The following is a 12,077-nucleotide window of genomic DNA, read 5'->3' as shown; positions in this document are numbered from 1 at the left end:
TGGTAATGATGTGGTGAAATCATTTTATTCTTATTCATTCACGGGATGCGGGCTTTGCTGGCTGGGCCAGCAGTTATTGCCCATCCCTAGTTGCCCTTGAGAAGGTGGTGGTGAGCTGCCTTCTTGACCCGCTGCAACCCATGTGCTATTGGTCCACCCACAGTGCTGCTAGGTGCTGTTATAATCAATTTTCCATCATTAGTGCCACTATTATATTCAGCAGTAATTGTGTCTGTACACAAAGTTCCCAGAGCTGGGGTATTTCCCCGGCTCGATGAACACAACCTTTAGAAATGTCTGCCTGCAGGTCAGACTTTTGGTTGTTTTGGGGGTGGGGAGTGGGGTGTGGGAGGGGGAGTGAGCTGAAATAGGATTTGGGGCGGGTGACCTTGGAATGAGTAAGGAGGCTGCCGGGTGCGCAAGGCCTGCCTCTGTACTGCAGCACTGTGTTTAAATATATAAAAGAAAAGAAATAAACAAAAACCTACTTTCTGGCCCTCACCCCCCCCCTTACCCCTATTACCCCCCCCCACAAACTCCTTATGCTCCATCTATGCCAACCTATGTCAACCCATGCCCCCCACCCAACCCCTAGAGCCCCCATACTCCCTATGCCAAGTCATACCAACCCATGCCCCTGCCCATCACCCTTTGCCCTTACCCTCTCCATGCTAACTCACCTAGTATCCTTGGACACTTCCTTAACAACCTTGACAACTGGACAGTTCTTAGTCATCTCTTTGACAGCTTGCCAGTTCCAATGAGTTTGTGTGTAAAATGTGCATAAACATGTTCACTTTTAACAATCGCAAAGGATGCCTCACATCTCCAAAAGGGGTCCCAGGACCCTATCCAAGGGGGTACCTTATATCTCCAAAGAGGTACCCTGACTATCCAAATGAATCCACCAAGTTCAGACCTACTCTTATCTGGTCTAATCTGCACACTCCAAATTTCACTCTCCTGGCCCACCAAAATCCCCTTCAGGGGAGGCAGCTGGTGATTTTAATGGCCAGCTGCCCCTGTGAATTGCACATGTGTGAACCTCAGCCCAACTCCACTCCTGCCCCTGTGAAAATGGGAGATGCCAGATTCGGGGGCGAATTTTAGCCATTCCCAGGATTTTCGCCATGATGGAGAGACTCTCGTCGTAATGAAAATTTGGGCTAAAAAGTTCCAGCTTTGTTAGGTTCTTAAAAAAAATTCACATTGACATAGTGTCATTTACAACCTCAGGACGTCTCAAAGCACCTTACAGCCAATGAAGTACTTTTAAAGTGTAGTCACTGTTGTAATGCAGGAAAAGAGGCAGCCAAATTGCACAGGGCAAGTTCCCACAAGTAGCAATCTGATAATGACCAGATATTCTGTTTTTGTAATGTTGATTGAGGAATAAACATTGGCCAGGGAACTGGGGATAACTCCCGTGCTCTCCTTCGAAATAGTGCCTTACAATCCTTTACATCAGCTGAGGGAGCAGATGGGACCTTGGTTTAAGGTCTCACCCAAAAGATGGCACCTCCAACAGCGCAGCACTCCCTCAGTACTGGAGGGAGACAGCCTAGATTTTTGTGCGCAAGTCCCTGTAGTAGAGCTTGAACCCACAACCTTCTGAGACAGAGGTGAGAGTGCTACCAACTGAACTATTGCTGACTAGGCTTTAAGGAAAAGACAGCAGTAAATTTAATGAAGCAGAATCAAATATTTTAAAGCCTTCCAGAATCCTAACCTCTCCATTGATTTTCAACATTTCTTTTTCCCTGGTAAATAACTTACCATTTGGCCTTTTGCCATTATTGACATTCTTGATCCTTTCTGAAGTAATTAATTGGAATATCAATTGTTTATTGGACCCTTGAGCTCCAAAACAGTTTCCATCAAGTGAAGAAAACTTTAATGCACTCTGCACAAAATTCTCAATCAGCCATTGAGTGAAAGGCTACACTTTGCTATAGTCTAAAACCCAGCCTTCTCTGGACTTCTTTACCCTTGGAAGACAATACACTCATCCATTCCTCTCCATGGCTCCTTTCTGACAGATAATAACCTACAGAGACTATGTTCCTCGACTCATTGGTTCAGAAGCAATGCAGAAATATCTTCCTCCCTACAGAGGTTACAATGAATCCATTGATCCCCGAATTGCCAATGTTTTTGCCACAGCCTGTTTCCGGTCCGGACATGTCACCATTCAGCCAATCGTCCATCGTTTTAACGAAAGCTACCAAGAACATCCACTTTACCCAAACATTCTCCTGCACAATTCCTTCTTCTCTCCCTGGAGAATTGTGGATCAGGGTAAGTAATTAATCTCTCAACATCACCATAAGTTAGCCATACGCTGCCTTTTTGAGGCAACAATGTAAAAACAAGCTGCCTTTGGATCCTGCTCAAACATTACACCTATATATCAACAGTTGCTACACATCAAAGAATATCAATCTCTCTGGAGCACTTGAAGATATTTCTGGGAAATGTGATAAACACTATACAAATGCAAGCTTTTTATTTGTTACATTAGTAAGTTGGTGTACTGCCATCGGTGAGTCTGACACTAAGTCCAGTCCAGACAACTATCAAGAACTCCAAGCAAATTGAGTTTGAATGACCCCTTTCCAATTCCTAGTGGTGTGAGTCTACAACAATTCATTTGAAGGGGTCATTAGGCATAATTCTGATTCAGTTGAGGTAGGAGTAAAGCATCAGTGGTGGCAGTGTAATGGAAGCTTTATCCTGAATCTTCTGAATGGTGCGACTAAGCTGGGAGTGTTTGATGTCAATGTTAAGGGCCATAGTTCTTCATGCCCATATGTGAATTGCCATTCATTCACTCCCAATCCATCAGTGTAAATGCAGTTCTGATAGCACCTTTTTGTTTGCTCATAACTACTCAAACATTTCTTCACAATCAATTTTGGTCCTCAGTGTTATTTAAAATTTTCCTCATAATATTGAGCAAGTTTATTGATTGCAGAATAATTCCTCATAAACTTTCAACTCCAGAATGTTGCTCATCTTTTAAAAAAATGCTATGTCTGGTTCTGAGAGATTTTGTGCCAGTAGGGCATGGAGTGTCAATATAAATGAGTCAAATATCCAACAGTATCAAAAATTTTTAGTTACATATTGCACAGATTCATAGGATTCCTTCTGCATTGTCCAATTCAACACTCCCAGGTTAGGTGGAATTGTGCATTTGTGTGTGCCTATGAGTGTGCGGGGTGTATTTTAGGGAGGGGGGTGGATTACCCACCCCACCCCCATCTAAAAGTCAGTCAGCACCTCACCAATGTGAAATCTATACCCCACAGCAATAATGTGCTGGGGGTGTCCTTGATTAGTGCAAAGTGGGACTTCAACCCTTCAGAGACAGGAGGTCCTGCCCTAGAGAGCTGCTGGTCAATCTGATTTGCTGGCAGCTCTGTAGTCCCAGCAGTGGCCACTCCTGGGACTATAACCAGTCCCCACACACAAGTGAAGATGTCTCCTGGACTTCAGGTAAGTCCGGGGATTTTGGATAGGCATGGCTGGGATATCCTAGTGAGTGGGAGCTGATGGGTGGGGAGTCAGTTTAAAAAGGTGGAGGGGAAGGGACAAAATGAGGTGTGCCATTCTGGAGGGGTTGGGGTTGCCTCTGATGGGTACAGAGGACTCCCCCCCACCCCCCCCCCCACCCCAGCCCCTCTCAAAGGAGGTACGTCCCCCCCCCCCCCCTTGCCTGACAACAGTCATGATGTCAAAGCTGCCGAGCTACCCACCTTGCCTCCGCCTTCCCCCACATGTTTTGTCTTGCGTTCAGAGTCTAGATGGGGTTTTCTGTAGGGTTGCATGTTACTCTAATGGCCCTACTGCATAGTGTAAAGTGCTGATCCTTTTGGCCCTTCTGATGCAAACCTGGAGTTGTTCTGCATCTGGAGACTTTCTTCCTCCATTTGTCCCAATGATGAGCTTGTTGCAATGCTTCTGTGCTTCGGAATGGTTCTGCGAGTGGCAGTGTTGACTCTATGCTTACCCTAAGCTCTGTTGCTGCATCAGAGGTTTGGCTGATTGACTGTGATCTGTTCTAACTGCTAGATGGGTTTCTGTTACTCTAAGAACGCTATCATAGACCGTTATTCATTCAAAAAAAACATTCTTGTTTATTTACAGATCTATATATACACCTTATCACTCTACAAGATGTATTTCTGCTTCTCTCTTGGTCATGTGACATTGCATCAGGTAGTTTCATCAGTATCAGGTGTTCCTGATGTTAACTCTTTACACTGCAACCAAAACATTGCAGTGGGGACAGAATGAAACCCTTAAGTGCCAGTTAATTGTCCACTCAAGGACCTCAATAGGCCCTAGGGTGGCCAGGCTCCTGACACCCTACCCACTCCCTTTCATCTAGGAGACAGGTTGGGAGTGGGTGGCGGGCTGGCCACCCGCTTTATTTTATGTGCCCCTGACTTCAAATACATTGGTAGGAGGGCTGTAAAATTCACCCCTGTGTGTGTGTGTGTGATATGAATCTGTGTGCTCATATATGAGAATGAAAGTGCTTTTTTGTTAGAGTGTGCTTGTTTGTACCTGAGAGTGTTTGTGCACTGAGAATATGTGTGAACGTTTCCCAATACACATACTAGCACCTTACATACATGGACATGCAGGAATAATGCACAAATGCCTTCATTTTTGGGCTTGGGAGAAGACAGCTGACCTGCATCACCCACTTTACACTGACAGGACTCCGAACTCTTGAAGTAATTCTTTGAGATATAGATGCCAATTTGACACGGAATCATTGGAACTATTTGTTGTAACTAGGAAGTGGCTTTGAAAGGGGACAGTCCTAGGTATTATCACTAAAAGTGCTTTTTCAAGAGATAGTGTCAATTGCTGTTTTTTACTTTCTGGGCTTCCCAACTGATTGAAACTGAAGGTAAGAAAGCAAACTGTATGAAAAATACAGAGGAGAAGAAACAGGAATAATGTTAATTGAAGCATGTTTTATTCTTTCAGGTGGAATTGAACCAATTCTTCGGGGGCTACTGGCTAATCCAGCCAAACGGCAGACCCAAAATCGAATGATAGTGGATGAACTGCGGCAACATTTGTTTGAGTTGACAAGTCGTCTACCATTGGACTTGGCCTCATTAAATTTGCAACGATCCCGGGATCATGGTCTCCCAGGTATTGGGAAACGCTCACATATGCCTAAGCACATAAACACTCTCATACGTATACAGACAAGACAAAGATAAAACCACACACAATCATATTCAGACACACATACAGATTCACAGACACATACAGATACTCACAGGCACACACACAATCACACAATAATAGTCACTCAAATAGACATACTCATACACACACTAATATAAACAGACACAAACGCGGACACACTCCCAACACACCTTGTATTCAGTGTCCTTTGTGTTCATTGCAGAAGGCTACAGTTATGGTGAGCTGTGTATTCTTAAGAGCCAAAACAGAACCTGTTTCCCTAAAGTAAACGGATAACATTCCGCAGCACAAACAATCTGCTTGTGTACCACTGGGACATAATGTATGTTGTTTTCATAATCATTCATAACTCCCAAGTAATGAATTTTATCATCAAGTTTAGAATAAGACTCCTGTTTTAGTGAAATTCTGTTGCTCTTTCCTGAGACCCCATGCCCACAACAAGCCCTGTCTTAGGCTTAGGATGTGCATTACCAGCTGGCAAACCCCTGTCAGTTCTACTTGATCATTAACCATTAGAAAATTGATAGCTGTGACCTTGGGTGAGGAAACACTTGGCAGTCACTAAGCTGCTTGTGTTGGTACGAATGAGTTGAAGAAACCAATGATGAAGTCAATGCACCCAAACCCAGCAGTTTACTCTCGGTGCTGCAGGTTGTTGGAGCTCTGGCATTCTGCAACTTCTGTGTGAGCAATATTTGGTATTTTACCACAATCATCAAGCAACTTGAATAAACCCACAACATATTAATGAATATTTCATCATATGGTGCAGTAATACAAACAAAGGAGGTTCCAGAGCCTACCCCTGGTTTGTGCTATATCACTTGACTTCAGTTAATGGGGTGGTGGAGAAGCAACATTTGGCCCTTGGGTTACAGAGGGGAGAATCAACTGGATTCCCTTTCCCTGACTGTAGTCCTGCTGGGAAATACTTACCTGGTCATTGGGCATAGACAGCATTCAGCCCTGTATGGCCGAAATGCCCATCTGGTTGAGCTCACACATAAATGACCACTGGGATGAGCTGCTGAGAGCTGTGTTATGAGAGTCAGGATTGGAAGAGAAAACCTAGAGAGCAAAGAGCAAATTGTATTGTTTCCCTTCTCTCTTTCTGAACACAGGTTACAATGCTTGGAGGAGGTTCTGTGGTCTTTCTGAGCCCAAAAACGTGAGGCAGCTCACAGCAGCCCTTAGAAATGCAAGCCTGGCAGGGAACTTGTTCGAGCTGTACGGAACTGCTGATAACATTGAGCCATGGCTTGCGGGAGTGTCTGAGCCAGCTGTGAATGGTGGAAAGTTGGGCCCACTGTTTGCCTGTTTGGCAGGACAGCAGTTCAAAAACCTGCGAGATGGAGACAGGTAAAAGATAACTGTTAAATCCATGAAAATCAAAAAGGCTAAAAGAAAATTCAGGCATCTCACTCACTCATGCAGAGGAAGGATGGTCCCCAGTCAGGGGGCTTAGGTCTGAATCTAAGAGCTTGAACCTGAGTCCCATTGAGCAACATTAAAGCTCTCCCACGGAAGGCGATGATTTTGGACAATTCTTGGCTCAATTCAATATAAAATGCAGGAAGAGGACTTGCTGACCTCCTGACCATTGCAAATTCCTTCTTTGGCCTGGTCCTGAGCTGTTTGTTAACAAGAGTAAATGACCTTGAGTGAGAAAGCGGCTGCCATTCACTCAGCAGCTTATATTGGCACAAAAGGTATGAGCAGAGCAATGTTCTTGGAGGAAACCTACAGCTGTGAGAAATGGAAATAATTTCTTCAAGAGATTGACCACTTCTCTCCTGAAGGTTCGTTACTGTGGGTTATTTGTCTTTAGCCAACAAGCTGAGCCCAGTCCTGTCCTCAGCTGAAGTCTGCACATGGTTACATACCAGCACAGGCTACTGGACAGTGATCAGGAGCAGAAATCCTGGCTCATTTTCAACTCTGTATAAGAAGGCTAGCTGAGGCTAAGTGGTTTAACTATTTTCCTGACTGAGATCTGCTGAGGCTGGGATTTTTTGCTCTGTGTGCCTTAAGTGTTCATGTGGGTTGATTTTCCCAATGGGATATCATTAGGGAAAGAAACAATTTAGAATAATCGTAAGTCATGTGGCAGAAATGACGTGAACTGGTTTCTTATGCACTTCTGACAAGGAAACAATGGCAGAGTGGGGGCATCTCCAAGGAATTTCCCTGCCACAAAATTGTAACTTCCCATTGAACAGTACTAGGAGCAGTCTGACCATGGTTACTCATCACAGAGTCCCAGAATAACCTAACATTCCAATCTGATATTGTGATCTTCCTTTGTGCTTTAGATTCTGGTGGGAAAACAAAAGAGTTTTCACTGTCAGCCAACAGCAGGCTCTGCAGCAAGTCTCACTGTCCAGAGTAATCTGCGATAACACCAGGATTGAAGAACTCCCTCAAGACGCGTTTAGGTTTAGAGCATATCCAGAAGGGTATGTCAGGTGCACACAGATTCCACAAATAGACCTGAGTGCCTGGAAAGAGAATGTGGAAGGTACAGTATCCCTGGAGTAGAGTCATGTTTCTCCTGGTCTATCCTGTCTGAGTTAAATGTTGCTGAACTGCTGGTGTATGGCTCAAGCGTGAGAGAGGGGTTAGAGAACCTTCTTTGGATAGTATAAAAGTGGAAAAATCAGCAGATCTGGTGAGGATAAAAGTTGATTGTTAGTTTGATGATCAAATAGAATAAAGCAATGAAGGCCTGTTGTTTACAAAGATAATATGCAAATTGGACATATATGAGATTCCGATTGGGCATTGTGTATGTTTGACATGAAAGTTTGATTGTGCAGTCCCTCTCGTGTGACTGTTTTTGAAATACCTCTGTTCAGTTCGTAAGCAGGGCCCCAAGCTTCCAGTTTTCTGTCATTTTAATTCTCCACCTTTGCTCTTACGTTGACCTGTCTGTCCTCCCTCTCCTGCAGTGTTCCAATGAAGCTCAATGCAAATTCAAAGAATGGCACCTCGTTTTTTTTGGTTAGGCATTATCCAGCCTTCAAGACTCAGCACTGAGTTCAACAATTTCAGACTGTAATCTCTGCTCCCATTTTGTTTCCTTTCCCTTCAGATAGTTCGTTGTTACGCTGGTTTTGCTCATGTTTTTAATTTTGGATAGCAGCTGTTCATCGTTCTACCATTCACACCCCCTCTAGGCACACCTTTCTTTTCTTTACCTGTCCCACTACCACTTCCTTTGGCCTTGCACCACCAACTCTTTTGTCATTTAATGTTCATGTCTTCAACCCTCCTACAAACCTTCCTTTTTGTTCATTTTCCACTCTCCCCCATTTCACTTGCTTAAATCCCATTATGTTTCCAACTTTCCCTGTTCTGATGACAGGTCACAGACCTATATGTTCTCTCCCCACCAATGCTGCCTGACGTGCCGAGTATTTCCAGAGTTTTCCATTTTTATCCTGTGTAGATCTGTCTATTTTTACAAGGCAACAGAGTAGAAGAAGCATCAAATAGCTAAGAGTAATTTTGATCATGCCTGGAGGAGACAGAGTCTCTTTTGAAGTCCCTAAGGTGCTGTGGCTGCCTTGGATTACTCCTCTCTATAATTGCTCTGCCAACTCTGGACCTACTTTCTGACAACTGGATAGGTCTCTGGGCAGCCCTAGAGATGGTGAGTGGGAGCACTTGAGCAACAGCTCACTGTTGGCATGTTAACGAGGCCCACCCAAAATGGAGCAGGCCTGCTACTGACAGGATGGGGGTTACCAGGTTGCACCATCTGCTGGTCAGCTGCCTGACAGTTAAAATCTATCCCCATGTGTTCCGGCACAATGCAGTTTTCCCATCCACCCCCCCTTTTTTTAAAAGTTAAATATTAGTCCTCTTTAACCTGCGAGCTTTGTGTTCGCTTATATAGCACCTTTAACATTGTAAACCGCCCCAAGGTGCTTCACAGGAGCATTATCGAGCAAAATTTAATGCCAAGCTGCATTCGGAGATATTACGGTAGATGACCAAAACATTGGTTGAAGAGGTAGGTGTAGTATAAGGGTCTGGCATGTAAAGGGGGAACAGGGGACTGAGTACAGTACCGCCCACACAGTGATGTAAGAGAACACATGACCCCCACCTAGGGGTCAGTGTAATGTTGGACAGAGCCTGTGTAGAAGTAAGCATGGCAACAGCTCCTAGCTTAGACCTGTACCTATGTATAAGTTTCTAGCAATTAATAAATACTTACTTACTGTTCAACTACCTAAGACTACTAATACCTTAATAAGACCTACCAAACTAAGCCCAGCACCTTACTATGGTAGGTTTTAAGGAGTGTCTTAAAGAGATGAAGGAAGGTTTAAGGGGGGGGGATTCCAGAGCCTTGACAGCTATAGGCATGGCCACCAATGGCCAGAATTGGAGGAGCACAGATATCTCAGAGGGTTGTAGGGTTGGAGGAGATTACAAAGACAGGAAGTGGGGGAGACCTGTAGAGATTTGAAAACAAGGAAAACATTTTAAAATTGAGGTGTTTCTTTATCAGTCGCCAATGTAGAACAGCAAACATTGGAGTGATGAGGACTGTAGTGATAGAATTGTAGCTGATCTGCTCAGATGTTAGGTCTTGACTGGAGTATTGTGACCAGTTCTAGGCACTATACTTTAGAAAGGAAGTCAAGGCCTTGGAGAGGATGCAGAAGAGATTTACCAGAATGGTAGAAGGGATGCAGGACTTCAGTTCTACAGAAAGACTAGAAAAGCTGAGATTGCTGTCATTACAGCAGGAATAATTGAAGAGAGGTTTAGTAGGGGTGTTCAAAATGAGTAAATGAGCAAACAGAGTAAATGAGGAGGAGCTGTTTCCAGTGGTAGAAAAATCCATTTCCAGAGGCTATAGATTTAGAGCCAGAAATGGGATGAGAAATGTGTTGACAGGGTGAGTTATTACAATCTGGAATGCACTGGTTGAAAGGATGGTGATAAACATGCAAAAGCAATTTTCAGAAGAGTATTGGACAAATACTTGAAGGAGAGAAAATTGCAGATATATGGAGAAAGAGGAAATGATAGGGACTAATTGCACGTCTTTTTAAAGAGCTGGCACGAACATGATGAGCTGAATGGCCTCCTTCCATGCTGTAAAAATCCATGATTCCACATTTCCTATTGAGCTTTTTGAGGCATTATTTTTTTTACATAAATCCTGCAGCTGTTGCACTTGCCCCTTGTCATTGCTCTGACCACAGTAATCTCCTCAGAATTTCAGCACCTTTATATCTTTTGGATCAGAAATTTGACATTGTTGTTTTGATCCTAACTCTGGCCATTTATTACATTTGTTCACTTTACAGTGACTCCCTGTGCCTCTGCCCCTGTTGTCGACCATGCCCACTTCTCAATCTGTAAATCCTCGGTCAGGTACACATGCGAGCCTGGATTCAAGCTGGTGGGAGGGGATACGATAACCTGTCTAAGTAACGGACAGTGGGACATCACACCACCTACCTGTACAGGTAAGAGCTAAAAACCAGTAACTCTGTAACACTAATAAAATGCTAATCTGTCCTGATAACAAATTGCATTACAAGTTTATTCAATAGGTTTAGAAATCCATCTCCTTAATACGAGAAATATGCCAGGGACCTTCACATGGCTAATTTCCTACAAAATCAACGTTGATCAGTGAACCTTCCCCACCCTGGGTTTGCACTAAGATGCAGGTTCAATAAAAACAAGCTAATGGGAAATGAGTGAACCCAAACCTTTTGTATTCCAATTTTATTTGTTAAATATTGGTTTGTCTTCCTGCTTCTTAAGATGGTGGGTGCTGGTGTTTAGTGTCTAGTGTCAGCATGAAACGCTCCTGGGTCAGTGGGTCTATTGACTAAACAGAGAGGCAGGAACCCACTGCACTGTGCTGTAAACTACTCTCTGATCTTGCTCATGATATCAATGGAACCACCATGACCCAGTGTTTTTTTCTCCACAGCCACCTCTGTGCCTCCTCCCCATGACTTCCCCAACCCCAAACTTAGCCAAGTGCTGGACCAGCAGAGTGCTCCAGAACTGTACTCTGCCCATTAAGACTGAGCTGTGCCTGGATGCAGTGGGCCAGGTCAATAGCATGACCTTGTCTTGCCTTGACACTGGTACGTCCCCATGATAGGGCCTCACGCCAAGTAACAGGAGTGCACAGAATACATGACATGGGTTAAGTAGCCGCCTCAAATTGAGTCTCTGCTTTTCTCTTCAGTCCAAAGACTAATTCTGCTGGTGGCTGTCTTGATAAATATCCTTATGGCAGTTCTCTCTGGCTGGTGTTTCTAGCACATTCTTTTGAATCATGTTTATAACTTCACAAGAAATGGGACCAGAGGGAATCACCATGAATGCATTTCCACAGTGACTGCAGCAACTCCTTCCTCCTCTATCCACCAAGTGATTCGTTCTAACTTTTGGTTTTATCCTGCAGATGCTGCAGTATGATTTTTCATTGCTTGGATTTGAAAAGAAGATGTTTCTAAGCAAATGTAGGGCCGTCCAGGACCCCTTTTCCCATTTGTTTTGAGTACTACCCAAGTTTTGAGGATAAGATTCCACAATCGGCCTAGAACCACGTCAGCCCAACTGTTGAGCACGAGTTGCAACTTCCATCCAAATGTTGCTGATATACAGAGGCTTTTTAGTGAGGTGAAATTGAATAATGATTTTTGTTTATGGACTGGAATATATTGATGTCCCCATGGATGCCAAGGGTGGAGAATGTACAAATCCCTCTACATCCAACATGCTGATTACAATTGTTTACTGTTCTGAGATGCATTGTAATCCTGTTACATAATTAACCAATAAAAGAAGCCTCC

The 12,077-nt window shown here is 43.9% G+C and overlaps 1 protein-coding gene across 1 annotated transcript in view; it reads left to right on the top strand.

Moving 5' to 3' along the window:
• The window catches only part of LOC144684588 (eosinophil peroxidase-like), a 51,695-nt gene extending 39,618 nt beyond the window's left edge, over positions 1-12,077 (top strand). The window contains exons 8-13 of the mRNA XM_078548556.1: positions 2,040-2,298; positions 5,005-5,175; positions 6,360-6,597; positions 7,551-7,756; positions 10,566-10,727; positions 11,687-12,077. Coding sequence (XP_078404682.1) covers positions 2,040-2,298; positions 5,005-5,175; positions 6,360-6,597; positions 7,551-7,756; positions 10,566-10,727; positions 11,687-11,700 — 1,050 coding nt within the window. The 3' untranslated portion in view covers positions 11,701-12,077. The remainder of the gene's footprint in view (positions 1-2,039; positions 2,299-5,004; positions 5,176-6,359; positions 6,598-7,550; positions 7,757-10,565; positions 10,728-11,686) is intronic.

This window comes from Cetorhinus maximus, chromosome 9 (genome assembly GCF_964194155.1).
Source record: "Cetorhinus maximus chromosome 9, sCetMax3.hap1.1, whole genome shotgun sequence".
NCBI classification, from domain to species: Eukaryota; Metazoa; Chordata; class Chondrichthyes; order Lamniformes; family Cetorhinidae; genus Cetorhinus; species Cetorhinus maximus.
This window is presented reverse-complemented; position numbering and strand designations above follow the sequence as displayed.